We start from the raw sequence: 19,862 nt of genomic DNA, 5'->3' as shown, positions 1-19,862 counted from the left end.
ACAATAGCCTGCACATCATAGTGTGTATACTTCCCTATCAACCTAAAACAATGTAATCTACTGGGAGAGGGGGTCAAGCAAATATGAACATAGGAACAGGAATAGCGTTCCAAACCCAAGTAATACTTGCCACTTTTTTTGCTGTGCTCTCTCCAGAGCCTCGACATGCTTTTCAAAGTATGGAACCATTAGTAACTGAATTACGAGTCATTAATCCCATTCGCACGTTTATCTTTCCTATCTTGAGCAGATTGGTGTGGAGTGCTGTATCTGTGAAAGTGCCGAAGCTTGAAACTTGTGCATGGGAATGCTTTCTAACTGCTCACCCTAAATGTTGAATGTATTCTTTCCTTTTTTTTTTGGTGGCACAATAAAGAATTTGCAACGCACTGGTCTGCCATCATTGGAGCATCTCACTCCAAGTCTTACAGACTATGGGAGTATGGGGGATTTGCCAGCGATGGAGTGAAACAGGTTGCCGAGTGGGGTTCCCCTGTGAAAATGGAAGAAGAAATTCGGCAGAAGGTAAGACAAGAATGAGGTCAGGCTTACAATGTTCTCAAGACCGTAATTGTAAATACAACTGGATTGCTCAGATGCTATGAAAAAAAACTTTTGATGGAGTTGCAAATATTTGAGCAGCTGGTTTTATTAATGCAGCCACTCAGTAGATTTAATCTTGATATGGAATGTATTTGCACTTGGAATAAATGAATACTAGGGGGATCCCCTGCTGGGGGTATACATGAGGTGTAGTTTTTACTCCCCATGGTTTTCTCTTGTACTTCTGAATGTTTCTGAGGGTCTGGATAAAAGCAGCTTTGACACGTACCATGCCAATTTAAATGCTTATCAGCCATGGTGAGTGGCTTTACCTCGAGGCTTATCATTCTAGCTCTGTGAGTTAGAAACATGAAGATCAAATTTTTTTTTGGACTCCATTTCCATAGAGCCAGTGGTATTACCAGTCAGCTGTCACTGTTGACATGTGGTAGGGAGGGTTAATGAGGTGGGATGGTTTGATGCCAGCAATTTTGGAGAGTGAAGGCTAAATGTTGTAATCTCCAGATTCTGAGTGAAATCAGGAATGGAGACTTTGTTGGGTCAGCACAAAAACTGTATTTTAAGCAAAGCTGAATAGGAAACATTTCCTTCATCATGTGTTGCTTTTTACAGCAATTCAGCCGCTACATAGAACACTTCAAAAAGCAGAGCCTAGAAAACCCCTGTAACCAATATTGACAGATGTACATTGGATGACTTTGTACTGCAGTCCCATGTCTGTTTGCTTTGAGTGTAGAGATTATTGTGACCATAACAACCGATGATCAGTCAGTAAGATTCCAGGCCTTGGAGTCTTTGTTGTTACCCCACAGGGAAATGGAAAATTCTGAATAAATTTTGTCAAGTCACTTAAACACACCTTTATGTAAAACTAGTCACAGGTATACAGACATCTTTTTGATTTTACTTAATAGCTGTTTACCTACAAAATAATTGGTGCTGTGGAAGCAGATTCAATAAGAGCTTTCAAAGGGAATTGGATAAATAAGAGGTAACATTTGATGGACTACACGCAGGTGATTGAGGTATATAAGATGCTCAAGGTGATTGACAGGGTAGATGTAGAGCGGATGTTTCCTCTTGTTGGACATTCTAGAACGAGAGGTCATACTTTTCGGTTAAGGGGATAAAAACAAAAATGAGGAGGAATGACTTAACTCAAAGGGTCGTAAATCGGTGGAATTCTGTACTTCAGAATGTAGTGGATGCTGGAACATTCAAATAAAATTTAAGGAGGAGATAGATGGGTTTTTAATTTGAAGCGGGAGGAAGGATTATGGGGAGCAGGCAGGAAAGTAGCGATGATGCTGAGATGAGATCAGCCATGATCGTATTGAATGGTGGAGCAAGCTCAAGGGGCTGAATTGCCTACTCCTGCTCCTTGTTCTTATGTTCTTATGAGTGGGACTAATTGAACAGCTCCTTCAAAGCACAGACACAATGGGTTGAATGGCCTCCATCTTGCTGCACCATTTCTACTAGTGAATGATTCTTATTGACTGAAGCAATTTGGGATGTCTTACATAAGAACATAAGAACTAGGAGCAGGAGTAGGCCATCTGCCCCCTCGAGCCTGCTCCGCCATTCAATGAGATCATGGCTGATATTTTGTGGACTCAGCTCCACTTTCCGGCCCGAACACCATAAACCTTAATCCCTTTATTCTTCAAAAAACTATCTATCTTTATCTTAAAAACATTTAATGAAGGAGCCTCTACTGCTTCACTGGGCAAGGAATTCCATAGATCCACAACCCTTTGGGTGAAGAAGTTCCTCCTACACTCAGTCCTAAATCTACTTCCCTTTATTTTGAGGCTATGCCCCCTAGTTCTGCTTTCACCCGCCAGTGGAAACAACCTGCCTGCATCTATCCTATCTATTCCCTTCATAATCTTATGTTTCTATAAGATCCCCCCTCATCCTTCTAAATTCCAACGAGTACAGTTCCAGTCTACTCAACCTCTCCTCGTAATCCAACCCCTTCAGCTCTGGGATTAACCTAGTGAATCTCCTCTGCACACCCTCCAGTGCCAGTACGTCCTTTCTCAAGTAAGGAGACCAAAACTGAACACAATACTCCAGGTGTGGCCTCACTAACACCTTATACAATTGCAGCAGAACCTCCCTAGTCTTAAACTCCATCCCTCTAGCAATGAAGGACAACATTCCATTTGCCTTCTTGCAGATGTAAAAGTGCTCCTGAATAAAAGTTTCTTTCTAAGTCAACCCAAAGAGTTTCTAGTGTTTAGGCACTCCATGTACTGTGTTATGTGAAGTAAAAGGTAACCCTGGGTTAACTGTGGAGCTTGGAACAGATAGGTGACTTATCGCTTTAATTAATTCAAATATTCAAAGCCTAAATCGGAAGGCAGTGGATCCTGTGCCACCCATAAATCTAGTGGCTGAGAAATCCCAAATCGACCTTTAAGAGTCGAGAATTTATGGCAGACTTTCTGGCATTTATTCCCTACACAGTGAATAGAAATCCTGGGGTCATTTAAAGTCTGCATCTTCAATCTGAGTAACTTTGCAATTGAAGTCTTTAGAATTAAGGATAATTCTATTCTGAAATCCCAGCTAATCCTCCTATACTTGATTAATTTGAGCCACAGCAACACAGAGGCTTTCGTGCTTGGGACTCGGATGAAGTTGAATCAATATTAAAACAGTGGGCTCTTGTATCAGTGGCTTTTGAGATCTTTGCGGTTTGAATTGTGAGACGCACAAGATGTGATAGAATGGGCCTGGAATTCACTATAATCAGAGTACAGTGCTTAAAACTCTAATCTTTTGTCACTTGGATTGTGCTTGGCATCCTGGGACAGCCATGTGCTTTGAGTAATTTAGAAGCTTCAGTGCTGATTTTGACATGTTAATCATCTGGATATGTTGACCATTTGACCTGCTCTTAGTCTCTAACATGATTGAATTTTAGATTGGAACACTCGATTTACTAACTGGCTCCTGACCTAGTCTGTGCTCTTGGACTCGCAAGCCACCTTCCTTTCTCCCAGACTACTCTCTATACCTAGGCTAGCTTTATATCTAGCCTGACTAACTGAATTATGGTTCAAAGCTGGACTGCCATCCTCCCCTCTTCAACAACAGCAAATGGCATTTATGGGACACTTTGTACATAGTAAATCATCCCCAAGATGCTTCATGGGGAGGGTTATCATATAAAATCTGACAGCAAGCCAAATAAGGAGATATTGGTACAGGTGATCAAAAGCATGGTCAGAGATAGAGATTTAAAGGAACAGCTTAAAGGTGTAGGGAGAGATAAAGAGATAGTCAGGTTTGGATGGCTGAAGGTACGACACAAATAATAGGGAAATAGAAGTAAGAGATGGACAAGAGGCCAAAACTGAAGGAAAGCAGAGATCGTCAGCTCCTTGTCAACCATAGTACAGGAGGAGTGCGATGAGGAATTGCAACAATTAACTCAATTGTTGTCAATAACACAAGGTTTTCCTCTTTGAATTTGGAAAGACCAGTAGCCTAGGAAACATCTGAACTCAGTGTGACAACCTCGATGGGGCATTTGTCAACTGGCATCATATCCAAGAAGGATTCTATTCTTCAACATGGAGACCAATAGTTTGGGCTGGTTTTCAGTGTGATCAACAATCGCTTGAACGAGGCCTGACGATCAATGAACATTGGTTAGAATTTTTCGGGTGACTGTGTGGAGATTGCACTTTCTTCCCATGTCTGCGCGGGTTTCCTTCGGGTGCTGCGGTTTCCTCCCACAGTCCAAAGATATGCAGGTTAGGTGGATTGGCCATGATAAATTGCCCTTAGTGTCGAAAAAGGATATGTCGGGTTACGGGGATAGGCTGGAGGTGTGGGCTTAAGTAGGGTGCTCTTTCCAAAGGCCGGTGCAGCCTAAATGGGCCGAATGGCCTCCTTCTGCACTGTAAATTCTATGATTCTATGAAATGGATTAATATATGAGATTGATCTGGTAGATACAATCGCGCTTTCAAATCTCAGAATTTTACCGACTAGTTCAAAATGGCAGTTGTGGCAGCGGTTCTCTTTTGTTTTCCTTTTTTAAAAAATTTAGAGTACCCAATTATTTTTTTCCAATTAAGGGGCAATTTCATGTGGCCAATCCACCTAACCAGCACATCTTTGGGTTGTGGGGGTGAAACCCACGCAGAAATGGGGAGAATTCCACATGGACAGTGACCCAAGGCCAGGATTCGAACCCGGGTCTACAGTGCCGCAGTCCCAGTGCTAACTGTTGTGTTACCTGCGTGGTCGATAACATGTGTTACTCAATCCTTGGTTGATGGTGAGGTCCTCTGAATCTTGTTGAAGAAGACTCAAACTCGTCCAGTAACAACAAAGATTTATTGAGTAACTATAACTATTAATGCATGAGTTCTTTACCTTAACATGGAAACTAGGAATTGGTTAACAAGATTTAACAATAATAACTAAACGTAACTCCACTAACTATCTATGTGATTCTGATGTTACCCTGTTCACAGTGCACCCACGAGAGAGAGCACGAGAGACCCTGTGTGGCTGCTTTTTATACCCCTGTTGGTCCAGCCCTCTAGTGATCATGTGGTGCTGCTATTTACCCATTAACCCCTTGTGTGCATGCACCTACAGAGATCACTACATCTCCCCCTTTTTAATGTGTTACAGATTTTCTGTATGGTGTAACAAAAATTGAACAAACATAATGAATTAAGTCAACTGGGAACAGATAAAACAAGTAACGCTGTGTACAGAATGTGATGGTAATAATGACTGTACAAAGTCAATCAACGTTTAAAAAGTCCAATCCTAACGAAAAACTTTGTGAGTCCAGACTGTATGAGTTTGATCAGGTGGGTTGATCTTGACGCCTGTCATTGAGGTAGCAGTTGATGTCGTCATATCGTCGTGACCACCGTCGGTGTTGATTTGTGTACGTGAGGACACCACGAGACATCGGAATGGTGATGATTTATACTTTTTTTTAATGCTTGTGGTAGCGATTCTGTGTTGCATCTTTCTTGAAAGCTGGTTTGTTTGTTTGTTGTGGAGCAAATGCAAATTCGTGAGATTTGTTGCCATGCCATGGCATGTTTGTACTCTTGTTGTGCTCAATGTGTGTTCCGTGTGGATAATTTGAGTAATTGTCACAGTTATTGGTGTCAATTACTTTGAGCGTTTTTTTTTGAGAACTGTGAGAATGATCTGATGTCGTATTGATGTTGGTGACATCAGTCATTTGTGGTGGATTTGATTGTTCTTCTTTGCTGCCTCGGTGCTCCTCTGATGGAGACATTTCCGGTACATTTGAATCATCTGTGATCTCTTTATGCTCCTCTTCAGGAGTTAAAATCTTCAAGATTTCAATTGATGCGGTCTCACTGGACCCAAGAGTACTCTGTGCTCATTTCCCTTTTAAGTGGGCATGGGTCCGGATCCTCTGACATCATGACGCCCGTGACGTAACACGTAGGAATCGACTGCGCATGCACAGTCCGAGTTTCCTGTACTGTGCGCTCTTTTCGCAACTGTATTTTGCCCTTTTTTCTCTGTTTGAGAATTGCGCATGAGAGTACTGGCCGGAATGCTCTTGCTCAAGATGGCTGCCAAGCAGAAAATGCTGCCGCATCGAGCGAGATCCTGCCTCTGCCGCATGGTAAGTGTACCATTCTCCACTCCCGCGCCGGTTGGGAGAATCGCCTGGGCCGCCAAAATTTCCCGCAACGCCGGTCTAATGCCCTCCCGCGATTCTCCCAAGCGGCGGGAACGGCCCCATCGAGTTCTGCGGGCCACAGGCTGGAGAATCGCCCGAGACACCCAAAATGGCAATTCTCCGGCACCCCTGCTATTCTCAGGCCCGGATGGGCCGAACGGCCAGCCCAAAATGGCAGGTTCCCCCCGGCGCCGTCCACACCTGGTCGCTGCCATCGGGAACAGTGCGGGAACGCTGGGAGGGCGGCCTGCAGAGGGGGGGAGGGGGGATCCTGCACCGGGGGTACCTCAAATGTGGGGTGGCCCGCGATCGGTGCCCACCGATCGTCGGGCCATCCTCTCTGAAGGAGGACCTCCTTCCTTCCGCGGCCCCGCAAGATCCGTCCATCATCTTCTTGCGGGGCGGACTCGGAGAGGACGGCAACCGCGCATGTGTGGGTGACCCCAGTTATGCGGCGCCGGCCGCGTCATGTATGCGCCGCCGCCTTTACACGGCGACAAGGCCTGGCGCGTGTAGATGATGCGGCCCCGATCCCAGCCCATTATTGGGCCCTGAATCAGTCGGGATAGGGGCCGTTTCACGCCATTGTGAACCTCGACGGCGTTCACGACGGTGTGGGCACTTCGGCGCGGGAGTGGAGAATCCCGCCCTCTGTATGTCGAGTGTGATCACTTTGTCACTGTTTTCACATACAGTGGGTAGACATTCAGTGTCTTCTTGCTGATTAAATGAGCTGGGTAGACTTTCATAGTCTTCCTCGTTCACGGCTGTCGCTCCAGAGTCATTGCTTGCGGCCATTCTGGAGCCTGCCAACGAGCTCGCTATGGAGGTATCACTCCCTCAGTGGAGTCAATCTGTGCTCTCTGCATGGCGTTGCCTTCTGCTAGGATATGTGACATGTGGTTGTCATCCATTTTGTCGATGAGCTGCCATGTCATTATGGTACTGGATTCTCCCACCATGAGACTTGTATGGAACCTGGCACCCATGTTGCTGCTGCAATGACCATCAGATCCAGAGAACTGATCCATGGCTGATTGGCATTCATCAGCGAGCAAATCATCGCTTCTTGTCAAGGATGTGACATGGTGCTCTTTGTCCAATGAGGAACTCACCTCCTGAGTAATCATCGTCAATGATTAAAAATCTTTTGCTGTGGATTTGTCATTGTGCTCTTCTCTTTGGGTGTTGCAAACTGTATGTTTCAGGGTGCTGTGGAGGTAATCTTTAACTGTGGGTGGAGGCTCGGTCTTCATTTTGTCGTTCGAGGAAAAAATCTGTGGTTTGTCGCTTTAAATTTCTTATTTGCAATTTTCGGGCATTTCCCTTTTAAGTGGGCATGGTCCGGGTCCTCTGACATCATGACGCTCGTGACGTAAAACGTAGGAATCGACTGCGCATACACAGTCCGGGTTTCCTGTACTGTGCGCTCTTTTCGCAACTGTATTTTGCCCTTTTTTCTCTGTTTGAGAAGTGCGCATGTGCGTACTGGCCGGAACGCTCTCGCTCAAGATGGCGGCCAAGCAAAAAATGCTGCCGCATCGAGTGAGATCCTGCCTCTGCCGCGTGGTAAGTTTTGGCGCCGTTTTTTCTCTGGATAAATTGAAGGTACTGATTTTTTTTCTGTTCATGCACTATGCACTGTTTAATCGCAATTTCTAGAGTTAGATACTGTTGTTGTGAAAGTTTTTTTAATCAAATAGTCCATAAATTAATTGATCTATTATCATAGCATCTCTGAAATCAACATAATTACAGCCTTGTGCTAGTACCTGGAGGTCTGCAATAAAATCAGTGATTGACTCTCCGAATCTCTGGCACCTGTTACGAAATTTAAGTCTTTCCAGCGTCTCACCAGACTGGTTTTTACAGTGTTGTTCAAATTTTGCGATAATTACTTTAAATTTAGTTTTGTCTTCACCTTCCAAGAAATTGAATGAATTATAAATCTCCATGGCCTGTTTCCCCACCGCCAATAAGAGGTAGGCTATTTTTTTAGAATCTGGTGCAGTGGTTATTTCCTTAATTTGCAGAAATAGATTAAGGTGTTGAAGGAAAATTTTCCAATTATACTGGAGATTACCAGAGGTTCTGAGGGGCTCTGGAGTTGGAAGTGAGTCCATCTTACCGATTTGTTTTTGCCCAAGAGGTACAACTGCTGCGATGCCTTCCATGGTCGAATATCTATCCGAGTTTTTTTCTTGTCTGTCTAACCTAATCTAGCTAGTTTCTCTTTTTGTTGTTAAGGCCAACACTCCTTGGTACCATGTTGTGTTACCTGCGTGGTCGATAACACATGTTGCTCAATCCTTGGTTGATGGTGAGGTCCTCTGAATCATGTTGAAGAAGACTCACACTCGTCCAGTAACAACAAAGATTTATTGAGTAACTATAACTATTAATACATGAGTTCTTTACCTTAACATGGAAACTAGGAATTGGTTAACAAGATTTAACAATAATAACTAAACGTAACTCCACTAACTATCTATGTGATTCTGATGTTACCCTGTTCACAGTGCACCCACGAGAGACCCCGTGTGGCTACTTTTTAATACCCCTGTTGGTCCAGCCCTCTAGTGATCATGTGGTGCTGCTATTTACCCATTAACCCCTTGTGTGCATGCACCTACAGAGATCACTACACTAACCACTGCGCCACATGCCGCCCCATGGCATCGGTTCTCAAGAACAATTAGCTTTAGGCAGTTAATACTAGCCGAGCCAACCAAATTTGCACCCTGAAAAAAGACAAATTGATAATTTTTTTAAAATAGAGAACGAGGATTTAATTTTAAGATTAGAGGGTTTAAATAGGGTAATGTAATTGAAATGTCATAGAGGGCCTGACCTGGTAGGTGTTGAACATAGAACATACAGTGCAGAAGGAGGCCATTCGGCCCATCGAGTCTGCACCGACCCACTTAAGCCCTCACTTCCACCCTATCCCCGTAACCCAATAACCCCTCCTAATCTTTTTGGACACTAAGGGCAATTTAGCATGGCCCTTTTTGTGATATACATAAATGAGCTGGAAGAAGGTATAGGTGGTCTGATTAGCAAGTTTGCAGATGATACTAAGATTGGTGGAGTTGCAGATAGGGAGGAGGACTGTCAGAGAATACAGCAAAATATAAATAGATTGGAGAGTTGGGCAGAGAAATGGCAGATGGAGTTCAATCCAGGCAAATGCGAGGTGATGCATTTTGGAAGATCTAATTCAAGAGCGGACTATACGGTCAATGGAAGAGTCCTGGGGAAAATTGATGTACAGAGAGATCTGGGAGTTCAGGTCCATTGTACCCTGAAGGTGGCAACGCAGGTCGATAGAGTGGTCAAGAAGGCATACAGCATGCTTGCCTTCACCAGACGGGGTATTGAGTACAAGATTTGGCAGGTCATGTTACAGTTGTATAGGACTTTGGTTAGGCCACATTTGGAATACTGCGTGCAGTTCTGGTCACCACCTTACTAGAAGGATGTTGATGCTTTAGAGGGGGTGCAGAGGAGGTTCACCAGGATGTTGCCTGGTATGGAGGGTGCTAGCTATGAAGAAAGGTTGAGTAGATTAGGATTGTTTTCGTTGGAAAGACGGAGGTTGAGGGGGGACCTGATTGAGGTCTACAAAATTATGAGAGGTATGGACAGGGTGGATAGCAACAAGCTTTTTCCAAGAGTGGGGGTGTCAATTACAAGGGATCACGCTTTCAAGGTGAGAGGGGGAAAGTTTAAGGGAGATGTGCGTGGAAAGTTTTTTACGCAGAGGGTGGTGGGTGCCTGGAACGCTTTGCCAGTGGAGGTGGTAGAAGCGGGCACAATAGCATCATTTACGATGCATCTAGACAGATATATGAAGGGGCGGGGAACAGAGGGAAGTAGATCCTTGGAAAACAGGTGACAGGTTTAAATAAAGGATCTGGATCGGCGCAGGCTGGGTGGGCCGAAGGGCCTGTTCCTGTGCTGTAATTTTCTTTGTTATTTGTTGTTTTTTAATCCACCTCTGCTGCACGTCTTTGGACTGTGGGAGGAAACCGGAGCACCCGGAGGAACCCCACACAGACACTGGGGAACGTGCAGACTCCGCACAGACAGTGACCCAGCGGGGAATCAAGCCTGGGACCCTGGCGCTGTGAAGCCACAGTGCTAGTCACTTGTGCTACCGTGCTGTTGAGAGGCTATTTCCCTTGGTTGGAATAACTAGAGCTAGGACATACTCTCAGGTTGTGTATCAATCATTTCGGACTCAAAGGGCTGTGAATCTTTGGAAATGCCTATCCCACAGAATTGTGGATCCTCAGTCCATGAGAACATTCCAGACTGAGTTTGAAGGACTTTTGGGAACAAAGGGTGTGAAGAGAGATGGGGATAACTTGGGGAAATAAATCGAGATTAGCCATTGTCATATTAAATGGCAGAGCAGTTTCGAGCTGCCAGTGGATTTTGTCATTCTTTCATTTCTGTAGAAAGCTCCTTCAGGGTTTGATTTACCTGATCACACATTGACTGCTCATTTAAAACTGTTGATGGCTAAATAAAAGATTGCATAGGTTAGCAAAACTACTTCATGCATTAAACTCAACTCTTGATTGTTGTTTAGCTTTTATTGATCTGAGTAAAACATTTGCAAAACTGTGTGAACTTCATCAAAAAATCTATATCAACTAAAAGTCTAGTGACGGACCCGCATTCCTAATATCTCATCAATCAAAACTTCAGAGTTCTTCAGATAATTAGGGTGAGATCTACTAGCTCAGTCTCATGTATAATGTTCCTAACATCTCATCTGTCTTTGAAGATGGCAGGACAGGTTGAGAAGCCTGTTTTTAACAAAAGTACAGAATCCTCGGTTTTTTAAATAGAGGTGTCATTGAGCGAAATCCTGTGTCCTCCTCTGTGGTTGGGACTTTGAGGGTGGAGTATAATCAGGCAGGAGTGTGCCACCTTCCCACCTCCATCCTGACCAAGTCCATGCTGGGAAAGCCCATTGATGGCCTCCCTGCCCTGCTTCTAACTGAGCCACTAAAGTGGGCAATTAAGTGAGCGGGGAGCTCACCATACAAGGAACATTGACAGGCAAATCCATGATGTGTATGGTCAGTCATTCATACCCAGTGCCTGATCAACAATCCCAGCATCAGAAAGGGCGAGGTGCAGGGGGGAGGGTGCCACTGACAGCCACCTCCCTGCCATTGTTACTGATCCACCACCATAATCTACCTGTGCCTGGGTCCCATCTCAATTCAAGGCCTCACAATGGTGTAGCACCAGTACCTACCTCCTTAGTGGCACTGCTGAGTGTATAAGAGTTGCCAGCCTTTGATTGGTTAGCAGCTCTTGGCAGGTAAGACTTCCATCCATGGGGTCCTTGATCTTGGGAGAAGGCCCATTGCTGGCCTATTAGGTGCCTTAGTGGCACAAGATGTGGCAGGTCTTCTCGAAGTGAGGCAATGCAGACGTTTCACTTGCTCTCCAATCCACTGTTTCCACAAGGTTCTGCCCATGGAGTCATTTACGCACAGAAAAAATAGAATACCAAAGCAAGGAGGTTATCCTAAAACTTTATTCATCACTGGTTAGGCCTCAGCTGGAGCATTGTGTCCAATTATAGGCACCACACATAAAGAAAGGGTCTCAATTGGTGCAGAAAAATAGCAACACCAATTCTGTTTCAATGTAGTGAGTTGCAATGATCCAAATCACGCTGTGTGAAAGGGCAGTGGAAACAGATTCAATAGTAATTTCAAAAGGGAATTGGATAACTACATGAAGGGGAGGGACTTGCAGGCTATGGGCAAGAAGTGCAATTTATTGGATAGCGCCAGTCTAGGAATAATAGGTCAAATGACCTCCTCCTACACTGCATGATTCTCTTGTTTGGAGGAAGCGTGTTTGGAGGGGTGGCCTGCGTGCCTCAGAACATACTTTCGTATCAGAAAAGTAATAAAAAGACACCAGCACAACTGGATGTCTTTTTCAAGGCTAGAATGCAAAAATAACCAGCAGACCAAACTGGGATAAAAGTTAATGTGAGTTGATAACAGTGGAACAGAATATGTGGCAACAAAGAGATGTCCCTTACCAAAGTTGTCATGGTTGGAGTTGGAGGAGAAATCGAACTAGAGAAGAACTGATTGGTTTGGACATTGTTAATTTGATTTGATTCATTGTCACGTGTACCAAGGTACAGTGAAAAGTATTGTTCTGCATACAGTCTGAACAGATTGTTCCACACATGAAAAACATAGGGCAGGGATTTTCCGTCCAGCCAGCCCCGTTTTCCGGCACGGTATGCCCCCGCCAGCAGCGGGATTATCTGTTCCGGTAGCCAGCGAATGGGGTTTCCCATTGTGGACATCCACGCTGTCAGGAAACCCATGGACATGGGTGCGCTGCCGGAGAAGCGGAGGATCCCGCAGAGGACATACGATAAATTGTCCTTTCCCTTCTATTTTAGTTATAAAATCAACTTTGTTTGATTGTATTGGACCAGATGGTTCCATCAACAAGTCTATGAAATTCTTTCACTGCTGAACTTAGGATCATAGAATCTTGTAACATAGCAATAGGCTTTTCGGCCCAACATGACCATGTCTGCTCTTTGAAGCAGCTGTCTAAATATTCATACGCCCTGCATTTTCCCCATGGCTCTGAGAACATCTTTTTGAGAATTTTCTGATCACAACTTTAAGTTCTTCATTAATGTTTTCTTTGAACTCTTTGCTTTGGGGTATTTTTTCATTTAAATCAAACTTATTGCATTGTTTTCCAGGAATGGGGAAAAAAAATAATCTGAAATCCAAGTGTATGTAGTTAATGAATTACTCTGCATGAATTCTAATTGCTTCATTAAACTTTGCCAGCCTGATGATTTATTTTCCAGCTGTGTTTTGCTTCCGCAAGCAGGAGGGATGTTCTTTGCAGAACCACATCATTTGCAAACATCAGGGGTATAAATACAATTATCTCTTAACGTCTGTTCTTAATAATTGGTAATTCTTTGTTTTTGGGAAGTGGGTGACACTGCCAAGGCTGCAGTTACTGTTGCCATGAGAAGGTGGCACCTCATCTTTGTTCCACCTCTTTTGGCACTTATTCAACCTTCTGGTATTCTGCTGCACCCTCCCAAGTCCTAGCCTGAGCTTCTCACTGAGATATTTACTTTCCTTACTCGAAGACAGTCCTGTTCACCTATAGCCCCTCTGCCCAGTGTCCTACATTTGCTGTAACTCAAGAAGCACCTCAATTTACAAATTCTCATCCTTCTTTCCAAAATCCTCCATGGCCTCCCAATTTCATCCAGCCTCACACCCTCTGAGGTAATTCTGGCCTCTTTGAGTATCGCTGAATTCAATTACTCCACAAATATTGGCCGTGTCTTCATGTGCCTGGGCCCTAAGCTCAGAATTCCCTCTGTAAACCTCGCCACCTCTCTTTCTTCTTTCTTTTTTTATGAAATCATTTTATTGAAGCATTTATAATTTTAACATTTAAACATTCTGAACAGCAGAACTTCTCTTTCTTCTTTTAAGACACTCCTGAAGATATCTCTTTTACCAAGCTTTAGGTCATTCGCCCTAATATTGCCTTATGCAGCTCAGTACGTAATATTATTTGAGAATGCTCCTGTGAAACGCCTTGCAACATTTTCTTACAATAAAGGCACAGGCACGATTCAACGACCTTGTTGTGCCAGGCATGGAGCTGGGTGCAACGGGTGAATTGTGCGAAAGCCCAAAATCAGGCGCCATGCCGTGCGCTGAGTCGATCACGAGTCACCCGACTGGACGAGATCCAGATCTGAATATGTAAATAAACCTCACCAGGGTGCGTTTTGTACTGGTCCACGCATACGTTTCTTGGCACTGCAATCACTGAGGAACACCCCGCTAAACGTGCCCGACAGCGAACTTAATTTGAAGTCTGCTGAATCTCGCCCACTATATCATGGGCGGGATTCTCCGACCCACCGCCGGGTCGGAGAATCGCCGGGGGGGGGGCGGCGTGAATCCCGCCCCCGCCGGCTGCCAAATTCTCCGGCGCCGTGGATTTGGCAGGGGCGGGAATTGGGCCGCGCCAGTCGGCGGCCGCTGGCAGCGCCCCCCCGATGATTCTCCGGCCCGCGATGGTCCGTGTGGCCGCCCGTTGTTTTGCTGGTCCCGCCGGTGTAAATTAGAGTAGGTCCTTACCGGCAGGACCTGGCGGTGCGAGCGACCTCTAAGGTCCTCGGGGGGGGGGGGGGGGGGGGATTGGGGGGGGGCTAAATCTTGCCCTGGGAGATGCCCCCACGGTGGCTGGCCCGCGATCGAGGCCAACCAATCCGCCGGCGGGTTCTGTGCCATGGGGGCACTCTATTGTTCCGCGTCGGCCGCTGTAACAGTCCGCGATGGCCGAGGCGGAGATGAACCCCCCTGCGCATGCGCTGGGATGACGCCAGCACACGCTGGTGCTCCCGCGCATGCGCCAACTCGTGCCGGCCGGCAGAGGCCCTTCGACGCCGGTTGGCGTGGCGCCAAGCCCCTTCCCCGCCGGCCGGTGCGGCGCAAACCACTCTGGGGCCGGCCTAGCCCCTGAAGGTGCGGAGGATTCCACACCTTTGGGGCGGCCTGATGCCGGAGTGGTTCATGCCACTCTCCGGTGTCAGGACCCCCCGCCCCGCCGGGTAGGGGAGAATCCCACCGAAGATGTTTGGTCCACCGTCTAAATCACCAATGATGATTACAGTGTTTACCTTCACTCACCTTGCCCTTTCTTCTCTGATGTCACTGTCCTTCATATAAACTCTCCACTGGATATTTACAGCCACTCCCTTAACCTTACCATCTCCTATAGCCATTTGATCACAGACAAGGCTACTGTTGCATATTTTATATCTCAAAGCTCAGCAGAGATAACGCACCAGCTTTTCTGTGTGTAACAGGTTTTATTCACACTGCTTTAAAATGTCTGCTCCATACTTATGGCTGTAGCTTCCAGCAATTTCTAAAATTTGTTTACTTTTCTGTGAGCCCACACCCAGGCTAATTAATCAATCAGAGCCTGCGTTAGTTACAGACTCACATAATCAAACACAGAACAGTGGAACAATTGAATATGGGTGACTGAAAAATCACTAGTTTAATGGAAAAAACACAATTTGTTTCTACATGGTACATTTCTTGACCTCAGGATATCACAGTGGCTTCCAGTCAGAGAGGTACTTTTGAAATGTAGTTAGCACTGTTGTAGTTCTAGAATCACATAGGTTTTGTGTCACTCATTCTTTCATAACTCAGTACATGCTGATGGTAAGTTATCTCAGTCGTTGACAGGAATTAGATGTCACAGGTATTAACTTTATTTTGGTGATTCTGCATTATGTTGCCAAGATGCAGGCTGTTGCACTTTTGAAGAAATGATGCGATCAACTCCTAAAACTCAATAACCTGCTTAAAAAAAACAGAATCTGACTGCATTGAATTCCACCCCATTGCAATTTATAGTTAAAAATCCATTCACCCATCCAGTTACGAGGATGAGCTCTGCACCTTATAATGAAATTATCACCCATTTTCAGTGATTGTCTAAGTAGTACATATACTTAATGCAAGAGTTGACTCATACCTGCCAGAGCTGAGCAGATCTCCTTTAGTTCCAGTTGGAGACCTTTTTATTTCCTTTGAAAGTGTTCTTTTTTTAAATGGCTTTCCCTTACAATTTGGACCAGATTTTCAAGCCTCCATTTGGGTCTGAACAGAGGCAGAGGGATTTAGAAATGGTGGATGCCACTTGATTTGTATTCATAATGAGACCAGGTGGAGAAACAGATGACTGGCCATCATTTTCTGCTGATACATATCGCCATTTGAACTCATTATGAATGCTTGGCTGAGCTCCAAGGTTCACACATGCGGTTACGCAACATGGATTTGTTTTAACAACTTGAAATTGATTTTTGATGAGTGATTGAAATGGTTATAAAGTAATAATAAGTTATACTTTCTTTGAGCTCTTCCATCAATGTCTGGATGTTTATTTGGACAAGGGTAAGAGGGTTGAATTGAGGTAAAGCTTCTGGGATTGGCAGGCCTAACTCTATCCCGCACCCACCTCCCCAGAGTGAAAATTGGGTATAATCGGGTCCTTTAAACTGAGATTGAGGGGACAATCTATTTCGTGACTGACAAAATAAAAGGAGTGGAAAAAGTAGACAGGGTGGAATTATTTTCTCTGGTGCTAAAGCTAGAACAAAGGGAGTATATGCGTTAGAGCTCACTCTTTCAGGAATGAAAATTACAAACAATAATGGAACTACAGAATTTTCTTCACCACTAAAACAGTGCAAAAGCTGGATTGATTGAAGTTATGTTTTTGTTCATCGTTTCAATTCATCCTACCGATAGTTAACATCTGTATAGGATGTGGATTTTCTAACTGGGGTCAGATGATGTAGGTGCAAGAATGTCTCTCACAGTGCTTAGCAATTTGAGTCTGTGGAGTTTTCTTATCAACAACAACAATAGCATTTAGATAGTGCTATTAATATAGTTAAACATCCCTAAGAACTGCAAAGGGATATTATCAAACAAAATTTGATACTAAGCCGCATCCAGAGACAGGGTTTTTGAGACATTGACCGTTAAGATCAATTCTATAGTGTAGATGGGCTTTAGAGTGGTTTCACAGGTCGGCGCAACATCGAGGGCTGAAGGGCCTGTACTGCGCTGTAATGTTCTATGTTCTATGAGGCTGCTTTCTATAATTGCTGGGCTGGGCCTGGCAATATGTATCACCACTAACTCCAACCAAGTTTGCCAGCAAGAAACTGGAGTTATGAGAAGACATTGTCAGTTATTAAGGCTATTTCCACTTGAACAGAGAAGGCTAAGAAAATATACAACGGAGGTTATAAAAGCTAATGAAAATCTTTGATGGTGAAAAGGGAAAGTCTGCTCCCTCTGGCTGAGAAACCAATTTTGGGGCATTGGATTTCCCTAACAAAGAGCCTGGACAGGAACAATATTGGGCCAAATGGTGCCTTTCTGTGCTGCAAACATCTATGGTTCTAAAACTCTGTTGAACTTAGCTGGCCACATGATCTAATGATCTTCCCACCATTGGAAGGGGAAACAGTGGCAGTGCAATGAACCAACCCTTAAAGGAGAGAGCTGAAGGCGTCAGAGGTTTAAGTTCTTGGTTTCCTGTCTAAGTTTGTGACTCATCAATTTGCCACATGCTGCCTAATTAGTGAGAATAGTCCATTAGCAGAGTTGGAGTAATGTGTATTATTTTCAGGTCAAAAGGAATGTTAGGAAATTAACTGAAAACTGCCTTTGGTTCACCTATTCCCTATGCCTAAAAGAAACCAGCTTTCTTGGTTTACAATTGGCCTTGTCTCACCAGAGTGTTTATCGGTTCAGCTACCAGGCGCTGAGAAAATGGAAGAAATGAATTGCATCTATCTAGCTCCTGTCATAACTCAGGACATCCCAAATTACTTGACAGTCATTGCAGTACATTTTGTAGTGTAGTTACTGTAATAATGTAGGAAACACAGTCGCCCACCAACTTCAATGCAACAATTGCCAGGCAATCTGTTTTAGTGATGCTAATTGAGGAGTAAATGTTGGTTAGGACACTGGGGATAACTCTCTCACACTCCTTTGAAATAATGCCAACAGTCTTTTATGCCCACCTGAGAGAGAAGATGGGTACAGTGTTTGATTAGTCACTTGTTCTTTTTTTTATTATCTGAGTCTGGTAACTAATCTAAGCTCACTGTGCTTGATTGGTTAAACCTGGGTGTGGACTCAGAGCAAAGTGAACAGACACCACAGAGACTACGAAGAAACTGAGCAGTTCACATGCATGCAGACATTATGTGATTGCAGGGCCATTTAAAAACGCTTGTAAATAAAACTGTTGCAACACTTAGAAACTAGTTTCATTGCTCTGAGATATATAAAGTATACACAATGGGGCCATGATTTTAATGTGTCATCCAAAAGACAGCACCTCGAACTGTGCAGCACACCCTCAAACACTACATTTGTAATTTAGCCTAGATTATGTACTCAAGTTCTTGGGAGTGGGTTGTGAACCCACAATCTTCTAATTTGAGATCATGCCCAGAGAGCTAACCAGAGATGCAATGAGTGTATTGGCTGGAGTCCATGATTGAAGATATTGGATATGCTCTGTGGGAGGAATGAGTTTTGCTGAATATTTTCATTTCTCATTGCATCCAAACATGTAAACAAGAATTATTAATCTGCTTCGTCTGCATATCGCCTGGCTTATTGCATAAAGAGCTATATTATTTTTAGACTGATTATGGTGCCCAAATTCAAAATGTTTCTGATTCTAACATTTGCTCGGTAGATCTGGAGCCTGAAAGTTGGTAAAGAGTGCCGAGAGCTCAAATGTATTGCACTAGCCGTGACGTTACTTTTGGACCTCTGATGCTATGAAAGTTGCTACATAAACGCAAACCCGCATTCTCTCCAGTGTTTCATTGTCTGCCATTTTCATTCTTTTTCTCTTGTGCTGCCAAAGGACTTTGCCCCTTCAGCGAAGTATTTTTGGGAGGAACAAAATAAATCATTATTTGGCAAGTGTACAAATACAAATGAGTCTCTTGAACAAGTGAATGTTGTCGTCAAGCATTGAGTTGGAGCTCGATTAACTCTATCATGTGGTTTCAAGTCCCAATTGGCAGGCTACAGAAGAAGTGTACATTTGCAGAAAAAGCACAAAAGTGAGGAACATGTCTCTATTTTTCAGTTTGCAAGCATATGATTGTGGAGTGCATGGACCTTTAAATTAATTTTTAGAAGCCGCACATGCTTGGTAATTTAAGGGGGCCAGCTTTGCTAACCTTTGGTTTCGGCTGTGTGGCTTACAGGGAACTTTGTATGACAGCAACAAGATTGACCTCATGTGTGAAGGGGCTGAGCCGTGGGTCGGTTGGCAGAACTCTTGCCTCTGAGTTAGAAGGTTGTAGGTTCAGAGTTGAGTGCCAAATCTAGTCTGGGCAATGTGGTACTGAGGGATGGCTGCGCTGTTGATTGTGCCATTCTGAAGATGAGGTAATCAGCTAGGACCTATGTATTCAGCACTTTGGGAGCAAGAGCCTGCGAATTAGCAAGAGGTTGCAGCAAAGAAACCGGGGGCGGGATTCTCCGGTCTCCGACGCTGAGTTCGCGTTCTGCGATCGGCAGGAGAAACCTCATTTGTGACGAAATCGGGGCCGGCGCCGCTTTCGCAATGTTCCGCCCCCTCCGCGCATGCGAGGCCAAGGACCCAGTAATTCTCTGGCTATATCGGCAGCTAGAGCCGGGTGCTCTATGCTGCCTGCCTGCTAGCTCCCAACCAAACGGGGGTAGATGAACGTTTGCACCGATTTTCCGGTTGTAAAATGCCACCGCTCCCACGTCGGCATCAGGACATAGCCTGAAAATTGGAGAATCAAGCCCTCGATCATCAGCCCAATTGGTATCTCCTGGTGTTTATGCTCCACATGAACCTCCTCCCCTCTGACTCCATCTAACCCTATGTATATACCTTTATATAGGTACATACCTTTATATACCTTTATAAAAGTATATACCTTTAT

The 19,862-nt window shown here is 44.5% G+C and overlaps 1 protein-coding gene across 1 annotated transcript in view; it reads left to right on the top strand.

The window, feature by feature from the left end:
- Positions 1-19,862, top strand: part of LOC140384480 (spondin-1-like) — a 455,772-nt gene that overhangs the window by 26,195 nt on the left and 409,715 nt on the right. Inside the window, exon 6 of the mRNA XM_072466224.1 lies at positions 377-525. Within this exon, the coding sequence (XP_072322325.1) occupies positions 377-525 (149 nt within the window). The remainder of the gene's footprint in view (positions 1-376; positions 526-19,862) is intronic.

Source organism: Scyliorhinus torazame, chromosome 10 (genome assembly GCF_047496885.1).
Source record: "Scyliorhinus torazame isolate Kashiwa2021f chromosome 10, sScyTor2.1, whole genome shotgun sequence".
Classification (NCBI taxonomy): Eukaryota; Metazoa; Chordata; class Chondrichthyes; order Carcharhiniformes; family Scyliorhinidae; genus Scyliorhinus; species Scyliorhinus torazame.
Note: the sequence above shows the minus strand (reverse complement) of the source record. Positions and strands in the feature narration are given on the sequence as shown.